General features: G+C 41.5%; 1 protein-coding gene across 2 annotated transcripts in view; it reads right to left on the minus strand.

The window, feature by feature from the left end:
- The window catches only part of col27a1b (collagen, type XXVII, alpha 1b), a 108,316-nt gene that overhangs the window by 56,224 nt on the left and 29,381 nt on the right, over nt 1-22,711 (minus strand). For both annotated transcript variants that reach the window (XR_005207812.1, XM_037777094.1), the window contains exons 8-19: nt 17,798-17,842; nt 11,591-11,644; nt 8,948-8,992; nt 7,962-8,015; nt 7,438-7,482; nt 5,420-5,473; nt 3,882-3,926; nt 2,932-2,985; nt 2,650-2,694; nt 1,945-1,998; nt 1,144-1,197; nt 46-99 (exon numbers count right to left, since the gene is read on the minus strand). Coding sequence is in view for 1 of the 2 variants with exons in the window: in XM_037777094.1 (XP_037633022.1) it covers nt 46-99; nt 1,144-1,197; nt 1,945-1,998; nt 2,650-2,694; nt 2,932-2,985; nt 3,882-3,926; nt 5,420-5,473; nt 7,438-7,482; nt 7,962-8,015; nt 8,948-8,992; nt 11,591-11,644; nt 17,798-17,842 (603 nt within the window). In the remaining variant the exon portion in view is untranslated. The remainder of the gene's footprint in view (nt 1-45; nt 100-1,143; nt 1,198-1,944; nt 1,999-2,649; nt 2,695-2,931; nt 2,986-3,881; nt 3,927-5,419; nt 5,474-7,437; nt 7,483-7,961; nt 8,016-8,947; nt 8,993-11,590; nt 11,645-17,797; nt 17,843-22,711) is intronic.

Here is a 22,711-nt window from a genome sequence, read left to right on the forward strand (position 1 = left end):
GCACCTAGTCAAAATACAGTACTTAGTAAATTGAATCTGTCCTACCTCTGGGCCAGGAGGACCAGGTATACCATCAGGACCCAGCTCACCAGGTTTGCCCTGAGAAATGTCACAAATGATCTTATTGTTATCACACAAATCAGAAACCTATAGATAACTTTAACCAAATTAACAATATCATAGCCCAAATTCCCTAAAGGATTTGAGCAGGAAACATGTGTCATGTGACCAAAACAATCTAATACAACCCTGAAAATGCCAAGAAATAAACCTCAAAGCAAAAAAACTGCATCTTCTTCTTTGTGCATATCTAGGTCATGTATACTGTATATGCCAGTTTCATGGAAATCTCCTTTTCTTTAAGGTTCAGTATTCCCCATACCAAATCAACCATTGTGAGGTAAGATTCTGATTGGAGGAAAGAGTATGGCCGTTAAGAGAGCGAGTTTTCCATGCTGGAATCTGAAATCAGATCAGAGAGCACTCAAAATATTAAGGACACTTCAGAACCAAGTGCCAACGTTGGTGGATTAGTCTTAACGCTAAGGCAGCATATGCACTGGGAAGTTGCCAGCGCCCTCCTCTCTGCTGGGTTGTTTATGCCACAGCTTGATTAGCATACATTTCTTAGACCAAAGTTCTCCTACACGCATTAGTGCTTGAAGTTTACTTTTGTTTACATTTGAAGATTTCCACACATTTTTCTAAAAGAGCAGCAGCTTCCTAAGACTTACTTTGCCCGTTGAGCACACCGCCATGCTTTCAGAGCAAAATTCAGTCTACTGTGTGCTCCATTAGATAGACAGTACTTTATTTAATTTATTAAATCACTTGATGAAAACATACAAACAACCAAAGCAGTTAAGAATGATAAGAAATTACAAAATAAGTATATGAAGTAATACTGTGCAATGTAGAGATAAACTGTGCTACATTACCAATGACAGATTATCTGTGTAATCTAATGAAAAATATCCCATCTCTGCACTGGCGCTCCTGTTAGGTGTTACCTATATGTAGAGTCCATTATGCTGTATTAATGCGTGGGATGTACCTGCATGCCCGTATGGGATTTTAATGTCTGAAACTAGATTTTCAACTTTCTTTTTGGTACTCAGTGTTTGAATGTGGGATAGAAAATACCTGTGGCCCAGGTATTCCACAAGGACCTGGCAACCCAGGTGAGCCACGCATACCCTGGAAAATAAAAGACAGCTCAGTGTAAACAAGACACACAAGTAGGTCAAATGTAAACTAGAATTACAACCACAAGGTTGCATGCCTCCGCCAACCAGTCAAGTTGCAGTTTAAATCCGTGTCTGTCCAAAATATCATCTCTTCATCCTTTTAGACATTTTGTAAAATTGTCATAATTAGCACATGAATTCTTGAGTTATGGCCCAAATCGTGTTTTGTGAGGTCACTGTGACATTTGACCACCAAAATCTATCAGTTAATCAATGAGTCCAAGTGAACATTTGTGACAGAATTGAAGAAATTCCCTCCCGGCGTTTATGAGATATCGTGTTCATGAGAATAGTTCCGGACAGACGGACAGACAACCCGAAAACATAATGCCTCCAACCACGGCTGTCTCCGGTGAGGAGAAAAACAAAAACAACTACACACATGAAAATGCTGCTTAGATACAGAAACACACCAACTACATGTATAGGATAGGATTGAAAGAAAAGGTAAATGGACTGCACTTCGATAGCATTTCTAGAGAGCAGAACGCATTTAACCCATGCACACAAACACACCGACGGTGGCAGAGATGCCTACAAGGCACAGGTTTTATCATCTGACGCAATCCGGAGTTCAGGGTGTTGATAAAGGACACCGTGACATGAAGATAGGAGAAGCCAGGCATTGAACGCTAATCTCATTATTCATGGATGGCCCACTACCACCTGAGCACGTAGTATACAAACATAGACTGACCTTGTCCCCTTGGAATCCACTCTCCCCCGGCTCCCCTGGTAAGCCAACGTCCCCCTGAGGAAACACAAAGGAACATGAACATTTAATATATATTATTCAACAACATGCACCACTGCAAAAACTGAAATCTACTAAGATTAAATGTCTTAAATCAATCAAGGCATATGCTTGTTTTATGTTGGCCAAGATATGGGGCAGTTTTTATGTTTGATAATTTCAATTGTTTCAAGCTTTATTTGCCCTTAATTATCTTAATAAGATATTATAACTTGTTACTGAGAGTAACTTAATGCTTGAAACTAGAATGACCAGAATTGTAAAGCTGTTTGATCAACACTGACAAGTACAAAACTGATTTGTCGAAGTAGCAGGGCTGTTAAGCACATCAACCGTGCATTTTGCGATAAAAAGTAACACATTTGGCATTGCGAATTTGGCCCCACATCAGGGCTGTGGCCTATTTGGCAGCAAGGGGCCAAACAAAATGCACAGTTGTTATGAATATTTCATCTTAGCTGCCTCGCTAAAGTCAAAATTTCTTATTTCAAGCATCTTATCCTTTTCATCTCCTATGGGTAACACAAGCCGTGCATTATCGCTTTGTGTTATCTGTTAGCTTTCTCAGGAGTCTGAAATACAATTTTGTGATTTTTTCCACCTCCAGCATCCTCATATATAGTAGTGAGAAAAACGTATGCAGATCACCTTATCACCTTTCAGTCCTGGTTCCCCTGGGTTTCCAGGTACTCCCTTGGAAGCAAATAATAAAAACATGATTAAAGATCCTCCATGATTAATATGCAGTCCTGGCGTTTACTCAGGCTGCGGAATAATTTAATTACCAACCACTTGCCACTTCGTCTTGTAAAAGAGAGGTCAACCGCTACTTGGAGACATTCTGGTTAACCAATCAAATACTCCAAATGCACCGTGTTTATATTGGATCCGTACCAAAACCAGACATAACTAGTAAACCACATCATTTACCTTGAGTCCTGGAGGTCCTGGGAAGCCCATAATGCCAATAGGGCCCATGTCTCCCTGCACACATCAACACACACACAAGACACATCCTTGAAACGCTGAATGTCCAGATGAATTAAAGGGGACATATCATGAAAGTGAAAGTGTCTGAGAGTTGGCAGACAAGACGATGACGGAGGATTTGGTGTCAAAGCGAAAGCAATTTGGCAATACTTCAGATTTAACCCCAATGCTATAAGGGAAGCATAACGTTAATGAGGCAATCGCTGTGTGGAGGACGAAGCGGTCACAGGGGCGCCAGGTGGAAACCTGTAGCCTCGCAGCAAAAGCTTGATCGGACAGGCCGGACACACAGTCGTCCAACGTTTAAGATCAAAGTAAGCGCCCTACATTTATTGAGCGTCATCTTTTCTTGAAAAAATATCCGGAGTAATCGGTAGGAAGATTTCCTCAGCGTGACATCCCTAATCTGAGTATGTCCGCACACAGTTTGAGAACTACTTTTGTAAAGGTGCGCCATATTTTTCTCACCAGCCAATCGGAGCAGACTGGGCTTTTTCGGGAGGGTTTTTTTAAAGAGATAGGTGCTAAAATGGAGCATTTCAGACAGAGGGTGAATTACAGGTATAATCAGACATTATGAGAAAAATGATGTCTTTTTTGACCATCAAAGCATGTAAACATGTTCTAGTAGAAACCCAAAACATGAAGTATGAAAGTGAAAATGAGCATGATATGTCCCCTTTAAGTCTTAAGGACCGGTGCTCATAATACACAACAAAGAGATATAAGAATAGTGGTATAAAATTTCATAAAGCACTTTTCAAAACCATATAACACGCTGCTTTCTAGAAGAAAGAAAAGACAATATATAAAAAAACAAGGCACCAAAGTGTTTAAAATCCCAAAACATAAAGTTATAAAATCAGTGAGAAGGATTCAACAACACTCACAATAAGACCAGAGACTCCACACGGACCAGGAGATCCCAGCTCACCCTAAGAGGAAGAAAGAGGACAAAGAACGAGAGATAAAGAAAAGATGCAACACAATCGCAGTCAGATAGGAGGTGTAGATCTGTAGGGGGTGGATACACATGAAAGCATGTTTCTATACTTTGTTTGTTTACTAATTTCTATCCTCTATCGATAACCTGAGTTATGTATTTCTGCTCTCGTTTTAGCATAGCGAGTGAGCACTTGGCGCTTGACACACAGAGAGGCTTGTTCCAAATGATCTACCCCACGGCCACATGCCATGCCTACATCCTTTCCAAGCTACACATCCAGTGGAGGGGTGGATGACACACAGCCCAGTGTGGCCTTCCTGTCGCACTCCTCTCTTCCTCTACGAATGAAAGGAGATGAATTCAGCCAAATGGAACAGCTCCGTCCTCCCTCTGGAGGCAGGAGGAAATGAGGCCTGGAGGAGGCTCTCAGAGGTCAGCCAATCAGAGTCTAACACTGACCCTGTCAATCACGGGCAGTGAGGGTCAAACTAAAGAAAGAGGAGAGGCGAGTGAAAGTGCTGATGCTGCCCTCGTAGATATCAGTATGGATTATGATGGGGTGAGTTACTGAATGACTGCACAGACTTGCCTCACAGTCAGTTTTGTGCAGGAACAAAATGTTCTTGCTGTAAAACAATATGCCAGTATTTAATGACTGTGTCTGCTTTTACATGAGTGTTTTTAATTTCTTGTAAAGCACACTGTGCTGCATTTTTATATGAAATGTTCTACATTAAAAGGGACAGTTTGGGTGTTTTTAAGTGGGGTTGTATGAGGTACCTATCCGTAGTCAGTGCCGTGGACGGAGCCGGATAAAACGTGTTCAGCCACCGAAAATAAAGGCCCACCTAAAAAATCAATATTAGTTTAAGTTTACGCTATATTTGCAATATTTCCGCCAGTTTACCTTGCCGTCAGACAGCTATACGGTCTATGTTTCCAACAGGGAACTGAAGCCGTTATCTATGCTCCTGCCAAAGCAACCAGACTCACAACAGTATTGTTGTGTATAGCACAAACAAACTAACTGATGGAGGAGGAGTCTGGTGGCTTTGGCAAAAGCATAGATGGATGCAACAGCTTCATTTCCCAGTCTGAAAGGGCTGTCTGACGGCAAGGTAAACCAACAAAAATATTCTAAATATAGCGCATATTTAAACTGATATTGATTTTCTTTTAGGTGGCTAAAATATGTTTTGCTGCTGGCCCCGTCCACACCAGTACATTGCTTTGCTCCTGCGTAGTAACTCCTGTCTGGTTCTCCAAGCTGGGGTTGTGAGGATCTACTGAAGATAATACACTGACTATCTGGATAAGTACCTCATACAACCCCACTTCAAAACACCCAAACTATCCCTTTAAGTCTGAAATATGTTGACATCTCAGTCAGGTGTAATTGTGTGGACTTCAGGGTCAGATATGGAGATTTTCACGGTGCCAAGAGTGAGTAAATGGTGCATTCATCTCCATAATTTCACTTACTGGGTTCCCATCAGGGCCAGGAGGTCCCCTCTCTCCAAAGTCACCAGGAAACCCCTGAGCACATAAAAAAACAGGATGGTCATGTAACCAGAGGGGGGAAATTTCGTGCTCATACTGTCAAAACACTTGAATTTATTTAGATATCACATGGTTTGTCAGTGGAGTTATCACACCATGCATAGGGGATCAACAAAGTGTTTCCCAAAACAGAAGTTTGCAGAGTAAAGCCAAGCAAATCCCCTCAAATGCGCTCCCAGCGCTTCATTCCTGGGAGACCGGCAGGAAATTCCACGGCTGAGCGTTTCCGAGCGACCGCGTGTCTGTGTGAGTACACGCGCTCTGCAGCCCGCGAACCAAACCCCCAGGACTTGCCTAAACGGCAGAATAAAGCTGCTTGGCCCCAGAAACTGATGACTGCGTCCTTTTTTTTTTTTTTTTGCTTGGTGCTCGTAATTCCATTATAGAGGCAGAACAAGAGGAGTGATGCAGCCGCGAGGCCACATGCTCAACGTGTGCTTGTCAGGGTGCCACGGTCAACATGCATCCGACCGCACATCACGGCTCAGCACTCGCCTACAGTGGTTAGATTAATGGGAAATGAATGAGGATAGCACAGAGATCTCTCGTCGTCTCTGACGGTTCTCAGACGGAGAAGAAACGGATCGAATGAAAGCATGAAGACCTCAAGAAGATGGCAGAGATAGGATTGTTTGTGAGGCAGACTGCTGATTTACAACATTAGGCAAATGCGGACAGAGTAATGAGCAGTAATTGGTGCAACATGAAGCCCACAGGAAATGTGGAAAAATTTGCCGTTTCACAAAAATCGCAACCGACTTGATCAGAAACACATGCAAGTCTTTGTTCTCGTATTGACAACAACTTTCAGCGAGGCTGGCGAGACCCTTTTCATTATGAGATCGTTCCGATGGAAATCATGCCATTCTATGTAAAAACTATAGCACTGATTAGATAACTACTTTCCATCTATAAGGTTAAAACAGGAAGGAGCTTTTAAACACTATATAATGCACATATATTTCAGCATTTGCTTTATTGTGGTTCACATTGTTTTGGGCTTTGGGACATGTGGATCAAACATGTCATCTCCTTCTCTTATGTGACTTTCCAGATTTTGTTAAACTGCATTACTGCTGACTCAGGACAGAAAAAAACACATCTTGCATAAAAACCCCTGACCTCACTTTTCACCGCAGAGGAAGGGAAATGGCTTGCTCATGACTTGGCTATTACGAGCGTATTTTCTTGGCCTCGGTCTATGTCGCTGACCGCTACTGCATAATAATATCAAAAAGAACATGTACAACCAGTCCAGACTGGGCCTGGGAAAACAGCAGCGGTTATGTGCAGTATTAGTATTTTCCATGTAAGCCTGGACGGATGGGGAATTTACATCCAGGCGCCAATGACGATAGACTTCCCTGATCTGTGGGTAGAGACTCCGGAGAGCCAAACCCACAACTGACACATCACATTATCATATCAGTCTCATGCAACAACAACAAAAAACACAGTAATAAGCACAGTCTATAAACGTACAGTGTTTCCTAATCAAATTCAGCCAGAGAAGATTAATCATATAAAGATTTATACATGAGTAGTCACTGACTTTAATATGACGCCAGGAATATCTGATTTATAAAAAAGGGATCTGACTGAGAATTTAATCTGCTGACACATGAACATTTGTGTTTTAATACATTCAGTTACACTATTTAGGGTGCATATTTGTCCCCTTATAATAATCCCTATAGTAATCCCCAGCATCACTGTGCTAGTGTGGAAGCTACCACAACTTTTCTTCGCAGATTTACGACTTAAGGCCAAGAGGGGCTTCACGCTGAACCAGAGTCTCTGTCAGAGTAATGCTCATTTAATACACTTTAAAGTAGCTCTGCACTATAGTGAGAGTCCATAGATCAAGACAAAACGCCCTCACTTCCGTGAGGCTGCATTAAAAAATGTTCTCTGAGAAGTATGTTGAGAGAAAACTTTACCGGCCTACCCATCTTGCCCTTCTTCCCATGAACGCCAGGAATTCCCTGGAAACAGGAAAGAAAGAAAACACAGTTGAGAGACAAAGAGAGAGAAATGGATAAGGAGCTAAAGGATAATGAAAAAGACGTAGATATTATTAGATAAGACTACTGTAAAAGCCTTTAGCCACACTAGCAGCAGTGTGAGGCTATGATGCTCCTTATACGAGAGAAAACAAAAGGGTTGGATGGAGTAAAAATTGAGATATATAACTTTTATTTTCTTTGATTTTCTTGTGGGGAAAAAATGAAAATATTGATCTTGGCAACAACAAGTCCATTTAGTGGCTTTGTACATTTAAATCTTCCATGACAGTATAGAGTTTGGGGTGTAGGTTGTCTTGTTGTTTAAGGGAGCTTGCACTACTTTGAGCTTATAATAGTGATTTTTGGTTAAATGTACCTGCAGTACTTCAATAATCAAATCTATTTCGTCATAAAATGCAACCCAGTAGGCGTTTACTCTCACAGCCACTAATACTCACTCTCTCGCCATCAGGACCAAGAAGGCCAAAAAGCCCAGGGATGCCAATGTGACCCTAGAGAGATGAATAAAAGATGGAGTGGAGGAACAGAAAAAGGCAAAGATAGACGGAAAAGCAAAAGAAGGTGGACAATGAGACTGAGCAGACATGATGGACATTGTGAAGCAGGCGTCTAAAAAAAAATGAAATCTCTACAAAGGCTTCAGCTGTGATGCTTTGATCTGTTGCAGCACCGCAGGCCTTTTTTGCTACGGTGGAGTGGTCGCGTAGAGCCAAGCCTTGAGGCAAGTGTATATGCCCATGGACTGCATGGTGCTGGCTTCCACGATGTAGTCCAAGGGCACATACCCTCACATCAGGGATCTCTGAAGAAACTCGCTGCCAAACCTGCTCGGTGGAAGAAGAGGAAACAGTGGCGAAAAAAGGGGCAGAGACACACAAATTACACAAGGACATTTAATGAGAAGAAACGTCTGAATGCATTACGGTTATGCTCGGCGGCAGAGCAATATAGTTTTATGATATTTGGCTAACATTAACAAGAACAGCAAAGCACGGACGGGGATTTAAAGGAAGCCACAGTTAATTGCTCCTACAGCACTTTAAATACACTAACAAAACCATCTGTCGTTATCATCACGGAGTTCACAAGGGCAGAAGAGTGGCGTTTATGACATTGGCCTTTTTATGTACCCGCACTGGTTAGGTAATTCATTTAGCAGGCATTTTACAGTTCGTTGAAGAAAGTGAGAGTTCAGAAGCTTTACTACACAGAGGAGAGTCATGTGGCCTTCAGGGGAAAGCTGAGTGGAGGTTCATGACAAGAACATGAAATACAAGTAAACAGAGGAATTTGTTCTGCTTTAAACACCTTGCAGTGTGAGATACAGTATACATTATTTAGTTTTTATTACCAAACATACTGCCTTAAAGAGCTTAATAACCAAATCCATGCTAAAGCTGTAATTTTCCCAACATCTACTTACCCTGACTCCTTTTGGCCCCATTTTCCCTACAGGTCCGGGTAAACCCTAAATGTAATACAAGACAAAACAGATTTCTGTGGTTACAAACTTAATTTGTGTCGCTGTGAAAGTACTTAAAGGGATAGTTTGGGTGTTTGGAAGTGGGTTTGTATGAGGTACTTATCCATAGTCCGTGTATTATCTACAGTAGATGGCGGTCGGCGCACCCCCAGTTTGAAGCCGTTTTATCTATCTATGCTCTCCGCAAAGCCACCAGACTCCATTGAAAAAAACAGTAATGTTACCCTACAGAACACAGGGGTTGCTGGTCTACCGCTCGTCCCTCGGTCGGAAAGGGTTGTCTAATGGCAAGGTAAAGCGGTGAAAATATTTTAAATATAGCGTACACTTATATACTGATATTGATTTTTTTTAAGTGAGCCTTTCTTTTAGGAGTCTAAAATACGTTTGGCTGCCGGCTCCGTCCACAGCAGTACATCGCTTTGCTCCCGTGTCAGTCTGTTTCTCTAAACTGGGGGCATCATCAACTATAAGTAACACACTGACTATGGATAAGTACCTCATACAACCCCACTTCAAAACACCAAAACTATCCCTTTAAGTGGGAAAAAAAAGAAAAATGTTATGATATATCTAACAAAATGAAAAATTCTCACTACTTGATGATAAGCGACTTTATCCAGATTTTTGCATTTGCAATTCTAATTAGCCTCTTGGCATTTGCAGTGTCAATACTTAAAGGCAGAATGAGTAGGATTAGTCGGTTGCAGTTTGTAAACACACATTCAAAGTTGGCCTCTCCTGCCCGGCTCAACGACAACAGAAGCGCACGCCCCCTGACCGCCAATTGCCTGGCCAGGGGCCTCAGGAACCCCAAGCTTAAATGTAAATGTAATATCAGGGTGTTCCGAAGAACGAGGGTGCTGTAATTTATGATACAATGGTCACATCCTGCTAAATCAGTACATAACATCGCTGAGAGCAGGTCATCTACCAGTAATTCTGTTAGAATGCCAAATTCATACCGGTTCTTTGCCTGTGGTGTTTGCGGGGTTTTAATCGATAAGACTGATCTTCTCGTGTCGCCGCTGTGCACACAGGCCTACATGATCTAGCTTTGTCTTGACATATTGTCTTATAATGACGAGTTTCATATTCTGTTCACTGATTAGGAGGGCACTCCATTCACTATTTGTCACCTCAAGTAATATTAAGCCACCTGTGTTGACCGCTGTTAGGTTTAGGGAGCTCGCCAGCAGGTGAAAGCCAACCCCAGATTCACTCTCGTTCTAGAACGAACTTTGTCCACTTGCCATTTCCCCTCACACGTCTGCCATTATAGCTTCCTCTTGGATGCATGCTTACGATGTGGCACCTGGTCGCCATGTTTTTAAATGGAGGCCGACACCCAGAAACATCCCAAACACAGCAAATTAAGAAAACACAGGCAGAGAGAGCTGCAGGGTCTCTGCAGATACAGACACCACCACACACTTCTAGTGGGTCGTAAGTGATGATTGAGAGGGGTTATTTTCATATGCGTCTATATATAGTTTTTTTTTTTTTGTTTTTTTTAGGAAAATTCTTCTCGTTCTGCCTTTAAGCAACATCCACTAATTACATCCATTAATTTCCCAGAGACACTGCCAGCAAATCCACCAGTGCAGAAAATCTCCCCCCTGCAACTTTAGAGATCAACTCTCAGCTCAGGAGAAACTCCCCACAGCAAAGTACAACGCCATGACATAAACTCAGCCCTGGTGATTCACAGCCCTCAGATGGTAGGGGGTGCTAAAACCTAATCCATCACACACGACTAAGTGTCTACAGGGATCAGAGTGCTGTGACATAGTGAGTGCACTAAAACACAGAGGCAAACACCCAGACCCGTGCCTGGTCTCCACCTTATCATAAACATTCAGGAGTGGGCAAGTGAGTTGTGCAGCTATTTATGGAGTTTACGTTTACTTAGATTTAATAGGACACATATTTTTAATGCAGAGAAACTCCACAGCTTTGACTTCTTAAATTAAACACTATTCCTCGAAGTGGAGAAAGGAATGATGATCACAGTTCGGAAGGACAGAGGAAGCTTATTTGTACCCGAGGAGCTGTGGCGTTAATCACACTTTTATTACCTTTTCTTTCTTCGGAGCGGTGCTCACTATGGAAACCCTTTGACATTTTATTTCCTCGCTAGACCGGGGGCATCCGTCGCTGAAATTCCACTGAAAGGTGCTTCTTAACAGCTTAGAGCCTTTTTTCCCTCTTTCATTCAGCCGCAACAAACTTTTTATTTGGATTTACCAAATGAGATTGAGACGCCGACGGCTCAGATTCTTCCAATATCTTTGAATTGGATTATTTTATAGCTGCAGAAAACGTACAAGGACTTGGTGTTTCCCTAATAATTCCCCTTTTATTCATCATTCTGACAATGAACAAAAACTTACTAGCTGAAATGTGATTTAAAAATATTTTCAAAAAAAGGTTAAAGAGCCTCAATTTATTATTTTGTGTGTGTCTCAGTGTCGGTGTGTGTGTGGGTGTGTGTGTGTGTGTGTGTGTGCGTGTGTGTGTGTGTGTGTGTGTGTGTGTGTGTGGCCCTGCTCAACCAGCACCGCAACACTAGATTTACTGCACCTGCCTGCCAGGATAGCCTTTGGCCCCGAGGCTTCCATCATCTCCCCGTTCACCCTGTGGAAAGAGAGAGAGAGAGACAGACAGAAGAGAAATCAGCACAAGAGAAGGGCAGGAGACTAAAAGAGGGAAAAGGAAGGGAGAAACCATTGAAGGATGAAGGGAGGGATGCAGTAATCTGTAGGAGGAAAAGGGAACTTATTGTACAAAGGTAAAAAAGACAGAGGTCTTGGTGCCATAGATCTGAGTATAAAACTAAAGGTATCCTTCTGCAAAAACATTGCGTCCGGTCTTAAAAGAAAGGCGATGTGGATCAGAGAAGCACTGAGTTGGACTAAGGAAAAAGGACGTCCAAGAAACTCAGTACCGTACAAACTCGTCCATAGTGATCATGTGACAAATGTTGCACACTTAAAGCTTCAGTAGGCAACAGTTTTTTGGCATCATTTGGCAAAAAGTCCATAATAACCTCTCAGGATATTGTAATTCAAGTGTTCTGAGAGAAAACTAGACTTCTGCACCTCCTCATGGCTCTGTTTTCAGGCTTTAAAAAATCGAGCACCTGACGGGAGACTTTGGCCAATCACAGGTCATTTCAGAGAGAGAGTTTTCCTATTGGCTGTGCTCCGGCTGGTGGGTGGTGCTTGGTATTTCCTCAACTGATCTCAACGTAGCTGCCGGGTCAAAAACTTTCGAATTTTACAGTTTAACAGTACACTACAAGAAGTTTCTGAAAACATTTGAGGTGAGAAATAGGCATTACAGTAACATAATATTGATTCATATTTGATCAGCACTGCCTAGTTTGACCGTTTGGTCGGAGTTCGCGAGTGATTGACAGCTGCTCAGAAACGGCAAGGCTCCAGCTCAGGTCTTACTGCTGGTTTTCCTCCGGTCTGTGAAATCCTGCAGATGTCATTAGGAGCAGCGGAGGACACAGAGGCACATGATTTTTTTCAGATTACCTGTCTCATGCACTACTGTCAGGATATACAGTAGTGATTTTATAAAAATAACTTTCCTTAATCATATTCGGTGGATTAAGTGGAGTTGCTTTGTTAAAACGAAAGGGTGCCCTATTGATATTTTTGTGATGAAACTATTGAACGCTTAATTCTGGAGTGCCAGAGGTCTAGAGGTGTATGGGGAAAAAATGGCAGGTGTTGGTTTTAATATTAATGTGAACTATAATGCAGTGATGTTTGGTTTTTTTTTCTAGAAAATCTGCCCAAGTTGCAGCAAGAATTATATTGGATGATAATATGTATGATTGTAACAAAAATATGGAAGACAAGGTGTGCAGTGTTCCTTCATCAAGTCACAATCTCTAGTGATGCGGTTTTCAAACAAATTATAACTGAATTGAAAAGAAAAAGAACACTGGACGTCAGACAAAAGAGACACACACCTTGGCATTTGATAAACATGTAGCTTTTTTTTCTTGTGTAAACTCAATAAAGTGTTACTAAAAAGTGTAATCTGTAGGAAAAAAAGGGTTCTTTTATGCACACATGGTTTCTGTTGGAGCCCCACTGATTGCAATAATAAGAAGTTAAGAAAGACGGTATAAAAATGGAAAAAACAAGCACTTTATTTATGAAGTATAGAAGAATTTACATCTCTCAGCTTTTCAATAAAGACCTTTTGTTTAGTCGAGTCAGTGCTGCCTCAGGAAAGAGGCGCCACTGTAGACGTTACCACTCAAACCATTCGGTTAATCCGATACTAAGAGCTATTATAATGGGGTCGAGCCACATGCTGTTAAGACTACTGTGAGCACAGTTTTGCCTTAATATGTTTATCCCCATCAACGCACGGTATAATGCATGAGTCATTCCTTCCTTGCGGTGAGACCAAACCAAATCAAGAGGAATGTTTAATTCTGTATGTATGGGAAGAGTAAAACAGGATTAGTTCGTTAGTGAAGGCATGCAAGAAATTACCGGCTGCCCATACAGTGAAAGCTGGAAGCTCACCACAGTCATTATACACTGGCGACAGTTATGTTTCTGCACAAAACCAGATAATGAATGTGTTGTTAGAGATCAAAATGTTAATGCATTATTAAAAATGATATGAGAAATCTTGTAAGTGGCCGCAGAGAAACAGTAGTCATAGTAGCAGTAGTAAAAATTTTAGTAATGGAAGCACTGTTGCAATAAAAGGAATTATATTATTATATATTGTGCAGCAGTAATGTTATTATTGTAAAAAAAAACTCAGAGAGGGTAAGGCCAATAATTATCTGGTTTATTAAAAGGCGGCTAACCAAGTACATTAAATCCTTTGACATAAAAATGGGCACTTATAATTTTGTTTCATAGGTAGCAGGCCTGAAATTTCATCATTTTAGAGCCATTTTTGGCCTTTGGTGTTGTACATTTTTTGAGGGCACAAAGGCCATCAAATCGGTAAAATAAAAAAAGTAAAAAAGCTGTTTATTTCACAAAATACTTTACTGGTATTTACGTTTCAGAAGCCAAGCGTTTTACCTGCCCGATTTTGTTTATTTAATCATTATTCCTTGATATTTGTGCTTCTACTATAGCCTAAGAAGGCCAAATATACGTAAATGTTTTTTTATCTATTTTAGTTGTTTATTGTTGTTATTTCCTACTTTGTTATGCTGTAGCCTACAGACAAAGTTAATACCGGTAAAATCCAATATTTGTGGCTGTTGTTAAAAATACATTCATCCTCATAATTATGTCATATCTATATTTACATACAGTGCCTGTTAGCAGGAGGAGAAGGAGCAAGTTCTGGGTGCATGAAGGAGCACAACGGCCATGGCCCCAATGGCCTCTTTGGGTGTTTCTCTTGGATACGCAGTTGTTTCTATCTTATGTTCTACTAGTACAATGGCACACATATACAGACGTAGGCAAAATTGTTGGTACCCTTCCGTTAAAGAAAGAAAAACCAACAATGGTCACTGAAATAACTTGAAACTGACAAAAGTAATAATAAATAAAAATTCACTGAAAATTAACTAATGAAAATCAGATATTGTTTTTGAATTATGGTTCAGCAGAATCATTTAAAAAAACAAACTAATGAAACTGGCCTAGACAAAAATTATGGTACCCTTAACTTAATATTTTGTTGCACAACCTTTTGAGGCAATCACTGCAATCAAGTGATTTCTGTAACTCTCAATGAGACTTCTGCACCTGTTGACAGGTATTTTGGCCCACTCCTCATGAGCAAACTGCTCCAGCTGTCTCAGGTTTGAAGGGTGCCTTCTCCAGACTGCATGTTTCAGCTCCTTCCACCGATGTTCAATAGGATTTAGATCAGGGCTCATAGAAGGCCACTTCAGAATAGTCCAATGTTTTGTTCTTAGCCATTCTTGGGTGTTTTTAGATGTGTTTTGAGTCATTATCCTGTTTGAGGACCCATGACCTGCGACTGAAACCAAGCTTTCTGACACTGGGCAGCACATTTCGCTCCAGAATGCCTTGATAGTCTTGCGATTTCATTGCACCCTGCACAGATTCAAGACACCCTGTGCCAGATGCAACAAAGCAGCCCCATAACATAACCGAGCCTCCTCCATGTTTCACATTAGGTACAGTGTTCTTTTCTTTGGATGCTTCATTTTTGCGTCTGTGAACATAGAGCTGATGTGACTTGCCAAAAAGCTCCAGTTTTGTCTCATCTGTCCAAAGGACATTCTCCCAGAAGCTTTGTGGCTTGTCAATATGCATTTTGGAAAATTTCAGTCTCGCTTTTTTATGATTTGGTGTCCTCCTCGGTTGTCTTCCATTAAGTCCACTTTGGCTCAAACAGTGACGGATGGTGCAATCTGACACTGATGTACCTTGACCTTGGAGTTCACCTCTAATCTCTTTGGAAGTTGTTCTGGGCTCTTTGGTTACCATTCGTATTATCCGTCTCTTCAATATGTCATCAATTTTCCTCTTGCGGCCACGTCCAGGGAGGTTGGCTACAGTCCCATGGACCTTAAACTTCTGAATAATATGTGCAGCTGTAGTCACAGGAACATCAAGCTGCTTGGAGATGGTCTTATAGCCTTTACCTTTAACATGAAGGTCTATAATGTTCTTTCTGATCTCCTGAGACAACTCTCTCCTCAGCTTTCTGTGGTCCATGTTCAGTGTGGTACACACCATGATACCAAACAGCACAGTGACTAATTTTCACCCTTTAAATAGGCAGACTGACTGATTACAAGTTTGAAGATACCTGTGATGTTATTTACAGGACACACCTTAGTTTAACATGTCCCTATGGTCAAACTATTTTACATCTTTTCTAGGTGTACCATCATTTTTGTCCAGGCCAGTTTCATTAGTTTGTTTTTTAAAATGATTCTGTTGAACCACAATTCAAAAACAATAGCTGATTTTCATTAGTTAATTTTCAGTAAATTTTTATTTATTATTACTTTTGTCAGTTTCAAGTTATTTCAGTGACTATTGTGGGTTTTTCTTTCTTTAACGGAACGTTACCAACAACTTTGCCTACGTCTGTATGTACATGAGCATACAGGTGAGGCCATACACGTTCCTGCTGACTGCAGAGGGTGATAATGCAAATGTTTTGAGCATGCAAACCACTCTATTCCATTGAGCGACAGTTGGTGGCAGCAGCACGCCAAGAAACGTAGAAATGTACCAGTTAAAAGGCAGAGAAGAAGACTTGCCAGCCGTCGTGAACGTGGACTGTGTCCAAAAATGACTCCCTCGTTTACACATTCACTTCTCCCTTTATAACAGACACTCAATAGTTTACTTTACAGGGAGCACTAAATCAAGATGTGGACACTTAATCACACTGACAGGTGGAGAGTAATTTCCGCATCAATAAAATGCAGCAAATGTTGGATTGTTCACAGAAGGTAGTGTACATGCCATGGAAACTCTTTTTCGTTCTACTGTGGGAGTTTGTGAAGGCCCTAAATAGTCCAGAACTTACGCACTCAAATTAAATTACAAAGGGTAAAAATGGTGCACTGTATTAGAAATAGGGAGTTGTTTCAGACACATTTTATTTGACAATATTAAAAATGTGGTTTGTGAGGAAGAAAATGCATTCAACTCCTTAGTTGCACACAATGCACTTTGGTGGGAAACACTGAAAAAAAGCATGTTTGTTCATAAGAAAACTCTTATAAACTCACTTAAATGATATACAAGTTCAACCAAATTAATAGTCAATCAGGAGTGTCTTCAGTAACCAAGAAGTAATGTCTCTCTGGCACAAGGTGTCGCCAGTTATCTTCACTGGATTACAAAACAATTAAGTCGACTTCACTAACAAAAATATACATTACAAGCCCATTCACAACTGACTGTGTGCCTCGTCTGAAGAGACAGAGAGCGCTGGCGGAGACAGGAAAAGTTTTCTCTTTTTTCATTGTGACACAGCACATTCTTCTCAAAGATAGCACACAGGATCTGGACTCAGGAAGGAGGGAGAGAAGGAGGAGGAATGACCTAGGGGTGTCCAAACTATTTAGCCCACTTGTACCTCTGCCAAAAATCTCTCCATCCCATTTCCCGCCAAGATTCCCGAATGTCTCTTCTCTCTAACTGTAATCCCCAACCGGCCCACACCTCTTCTTTTTTTTAACGCCTCGATGTGTCTGTGTTAATATTTTCTCCTGTTTTGTAACTATAAATGGAAAGACATGCCGGAGTCTCTGGAGACTCTTGGCTCTTCTATTCGATGAGTAAACATACAATTTTGACGTACAGCTAACACAGCGCAGCCAGCAGACAGACAAACAGCATGCAGTGGATTTAGCCAGCGTGATAACACTTCAAAGAGACGGAGGAGGGATTGTGTCAGAGGAACCAGAGGAATCGCAATTTAGAAATTCCCTTTTGGTTGGCTCATGATTGTTTTTAACACCTGCGATAAGACTCACCATCTCACCTCAGACACTATTGATCAGATTTATAAAAGGATTAATGATTCATCGCATCTCAGGAGTTTGCTGTATGCATTTTCAAAATTGCATAAATTGCATTCTAGCACTTTCCTGTTATACTTATTGACTTAAATGGGGCGCTACTATTAGAAACATTGGAATTACCGATGAGTTTATTACAGGGTTGCCCAAAGGGGTGCGACACTGGCGAGGATATTGAGAAAGACATTCTACATATTGCATGTTATGCATAAGACAACAACTGTAGCCATGATTACAGAGATGTAGAAAGATTACAAAGAAGTACTCACAGGTTCACCCGGGAGACCAGAAGGACCAGGATGACCTTTTTGTCCCTGTTGATAGAGAAACAGTAAGTTAGAGATTTGCACATCCAACAATAAAGTCTGAGTGAAAACACCACGGTATCTTATTCAAATTCTGACAAAGTCACAGGGAAGTACAATGCTAAATGATGCACATTGGAGAAAGAGACTATGTCGGTCTTGATAAGAGAAAATTAAAGGTACAGTGTGTAGGATTTCAACAGATTGCAACCAACTGAGTACCCCTCCGCTCACTCCTCCCTTTCCAAGACTGCGGTAGCGTAAGCCGGCGAGTGCAAAACTGTGGTAACGCCGTCCGCTTTGCTCAGAGGCCATCCTTACCATAATAACACTACTTTAAGAGCAGCTGAAGTCAGACGGCGGCTGGCGCTACCATGGTTTTGCACTCTGTGGTAGGGATGTCACAATACTACTTCAACATCCACTCCTTTATTACCATTTGCATACTGGTTTTTGTTCGGAAGTTCAATAGGTCATAATTCCCTCTCCATTATCTATTTTATATTGCTGTGAAAACATCTCCTTCAAACTACTGTATTTTCAGCCCTGCATGGAGCTAACAGCTAACTTTAACTAGCTTTCATTCTACTGATAACACAGATTTGTTGATCGCAATGTAGCATTATCAGGGGGAAAATAGTGAGTTTACAGTATCGGGGCACCATTAGTCTCGAGCCCCGATGGTACCTGCGGTACTGTAGAAAAACGAGAACCGCCACATTTTCACAATTTTGGCATTGACTTGTTACGGAGGTGACGGTTCTTGTGACATCCCTACTCTGCGGCTCACGTTACCGCAGTTTCATAAGCGTGTCGGAGAACTACGGTGGCCTTCAGGTAACGTAAAAACGTGAAAGACTCTCTCTAGAGCCAGTGTTTGGTTTGTCCGTTCTGAGCTACTGTAGAAACATGGCGGACTCTGCTCCTTATGTAGATATGAAGGGCTCATTCTAAGCTAACGAAAACACAATGATTCTTAGTTTCAGGTAATTAAACACTAATGAAAACATAGTTATGAATATTATATTCCATTTCTGCTAATACATCCCCCAAAATGCTCCTCACTGGCCCTTTAAGTCAATGGTTAAATTTAATCTAATTGTTGTTGTTAAGAAGTTTATCACCTTCTGTTGAAGAGCATCTCTGTCAACACCGCAGGGCTGAAACTATGTTGTATTTTCCAATTGCCTTAGAGAGGACTTGACTTTGTTTCTAAATCAAATTAAATAACTTAATAAAGAGCCGGAAAGTTTAGTTTAAAAGGGTCCACAGCAAAGACAAATGTAATCGCTGTGAAACCAATAGCCCACTTATCAGTAGCGTTGGCTGGTTAACCCTGAATAAAACACTTCTTTACGATTTCTACGCAACACAGCTGCTTGGCTAGGAGACTGATCCTTGCCACCAATGCACTGTGACAAAACAATTCAGAACAGTCTCGCATTAATTAAACCAATAAACCAATTAGACGGGAACAAGTGGAACCCAACGAGGTAATTAATGGTCACCTTCATGCCCTGTGGCCTCAAATGAGCATGCCAGCCGGTTACAAAATGTATTAATCTTTTCACAATCAAGGCCTACAGTAGAGTAGATAGAGTCATGTGCAGTCATCTCTGAGGAAAGAACACGTCCATCCCCTTACGTGTGAAGTCATTAGCCACCAGCTGTGTTGGGCTGTCGGTAGCAGAACAAGTAAACCACAGGCAGCCAGAGGCTGATGTAAAAAAAATAGTATCAGTGTAAACAAACAAGTCTCCATAAGAGACCCATACCGAGCTCTCTCAAGCCTGCAGCCAGTGTGTATACATGAGGATTAAAATCTCCCTCTGCAAACGTCCTGTGAGACGTTTGGTAGTATTGATGTAAAGCAGGGATCAACTTTAAAGGCTACTTCACTGAGTTTATGCAGGCCTGGTTGACAGTGACGAGGAAGGGGAATGCAACTAAATGTAAGATTGTTTTTTTATCAGGATTTGGCTGATTTAAATGCTGTAATTGGCCTCTTTTTGTGCTGATATTCAGTTGTTTGAGAATGCAGCGTGATTCTACCTCTTGCCAATACCACAGCCTCTTAAACCGAGATTTTCCACTTTAAATTTCCCTTAAAGGAATAGTTCGACATTTTGAAAAAGATCCACTTTCTTGCTGAGATTTAAGGCCTTTGCACACCAAGTCCATATTTTTCATTCAATATTGTCGCACGTTTAAAAATTAAATACGACCTCATGTTGTGTCAATCACGTTCACACCACCGACTCCAAAACTTTCATCCATCAATAAAGTTTTTCGGAATAGGTTTGATTTTCTGCGTTTTTTTCAATCTGTCAATCACAAGGAAGCCATGCCCTAAAGCATCCCCTGCTTTATGGTCTATTTGACTCTAAATGGGACCATCATTTACTAAATGAACATCATGCTGTATTGAAGAAGACTTGAAACTAGAGATTGAGACCATAAACTCATGTTTACAATGTTTACTGAGGTAATAAATCAAGTGAGAAGTAGGCTCATTTTCTCATAGACTTCTATACAATCTAACTTCTCTTTGCAACCAGAGGAGTCGCCCCCTGCTGGCTATTAGAAAGAATGCAGGTTTAAGGCACTTCAGCATTGGCTTCACTTCTCAGACCCGGAGGTTGCTCACTGGCGTCACTCAAATTCTCGGCAAGAAAGCGAATATTTCCCAAAATGTTCACCTATTCCATTAAACATGGGCTGGTGTTGCGAATCATTTAACACATATTTTTGCACTAATGAAGCTTGACATGTTTGCTATCTTTGGAAACTTTTGGACAGTTAATTAAAATTTCAAATGAGGCTTGAAAAACATTTGGCTGCACAACGTGAGTTCATAACGATGGACCCACCGGTGGGTCAGACAGGGTCGAGAGGCCGAGGCAGAGCAAAGCTGACATGCCTGAAGCTGTTAGGTGAAATCACGCTGGCAGGCTGACGTCCCATGTTGATCAAAAGCCTAATAGTGGTCTGTGTATCTCTGATGTCATCATGATGTGAGAACTGATCCTTAAACCATCAGCAGGAGGCTCAAGTTGTGCATTCACAGAAGTATGTAACAGAGATGAAAAACACTCATGAGTTAATCTTTTACAAATGGTCAGTTCCTGAGTCCAATTAAAAAAGACAAAGAAAGAAAGAAGTAAACACACTTTTGAAAGGCAACTACTTTTTTTGAAGATTTAAATTTTCTGTCACATCTCCTGCAGCTTTTGGACGCAGAGTGAAGCCAGATGCTGGTCCATCGACCACAGTAATTCTATCGCACGCTTTTATACTTCAGTCCTGTCAAACGCCTTATTGATGATTATTTGTCTATTTATCTACTGACAGACAACGCTCTGCTTCAAGTTGGAAATATCTGACGGGATTCTTTGGGAGTAGATGAGTCTCTCGCTGGAGCCGAAGCGCTGCAGCCAAGAAAAGACAAAAGAATGTGTCTGAGCCTTCCAGCGAGGCCAATACAGCTGAGTACAGTAAAAGTAAGAGAAAGGAAGTCTGTGTGTGTGTGTGTGTGTGTGTCGTATATATATGAACTAAAAAAAAATTTCACAGTTCTGTAAATCCATTGTGTGACACAAAGATGGCAAAGCATCACATTCTCCATTAGTTCTCCCTCTCTCTGAAGAGCAAACACTTTTAATTAGTGTAACTCACACCAGATCAAGCCTGCAGCCAACAGGCAAAGTGCAGCAGCAGCAGCAGCATATGAATACGTAGCAGACTTTCCTTGGCAGCTAAAAAATAAGTTGTTCTTTCCATAGATTCTTTATTTTTCTTACAGCACAAAAACATATTCCCACCTGGCAAGCCCCCTTTTCCTTGACAAAATCAGACTCAGCAAATAAAGGTACAGTATATGAGAATGTTATTATACAAAAGCTGAGGAGGAGTAGGAAGGAACAATCTTGAGGGCTGCACAGCCAATAAAAAGTTGAGCGCTATTCCAGTGTGCCATCATCAGAGCTGGCTGTGTAAAAGTCACACTGGTCCAAGGCTGGTAATACTCTACAGTGTTTTGGTTTGACACACACAAAGTCTTACTTCACAGTGAAGCCGACCGCTGACTGACTCCCAGGCAAAACTCCCCATTACATCTCTTACACATTTCCCACAGAGAGAGAGGCTTTCTCTGGCAGCGGGCCAAGGATTCGGCACACAAAACTCAGCGAAAAGGGTCCATAAAGCAGCGGCAGGTCATTGGTTTTACTGGCCAGCTTGGACAAGAGCAGAGCAGAGCGAAGAGAGCGAGCCTCGAGCTTCATTCTGTGGCAGATGATGGAATTTCGTTGTAATTTGAATACAAAAAGTGCCCTGTAAGGAGTTTTGGCTTCCAGTGCCGGAGTATGATCATCTAAGTGAGTTAAGAACAGCTGCAAGCAATGAGGTGTCTGGTGGCATTCAGAAGAGCCAAGCTGATTGCCTTGCTTTTATTAGCTGGATACAAACTGCATTTTATTACTTTGTATGGCTGTCAGCAGTTAGTTTTGTCTGTAAGGTCAACGCATCCCAGAATCCCACCTGAACTCATCATCAGAACAGGAAACGGGGATCTGTAAGAACCACTTAACCTCGGCCAGAATGCCGGTCCACGCCCAGCGAAGATCCCCAATTACCATAAATCAGCGGGAAGAATATCAGCTTTTTCCCATGACTCCATGTTCCATGACTCACTCACAAGGCGAGAAGAGGTCTTCCTCTTCGGAGCTGGAGTCCTCCCCACTACTACACTGAATGGAGGAGCGCGGCGCACCAGATGGTTTTTCACAGTCAGCGCTATCCGATTGCATAACAGATTGTTGGAGCTCCCGCCAAGGCCTTTTACACTCATACTATTGTGTCCCAAATGAGGACAGAAAT

The sequence above is a fragment of the Sebastes umbrosus genome, chromosome 8 (assembly GCF_015220745.1).
Source record: "Sebastes umbrosus isolate fSebUmb1 chromosome 8, fSebUmb1.pri, whole genome shotgun sequence".
Taxonomy (NCBI): Eukaryota; Metazoa; Chordata; class Actinopteri; order Perciformes; family Sebastidae; genus Sebastes; species Sebastes umbrosus.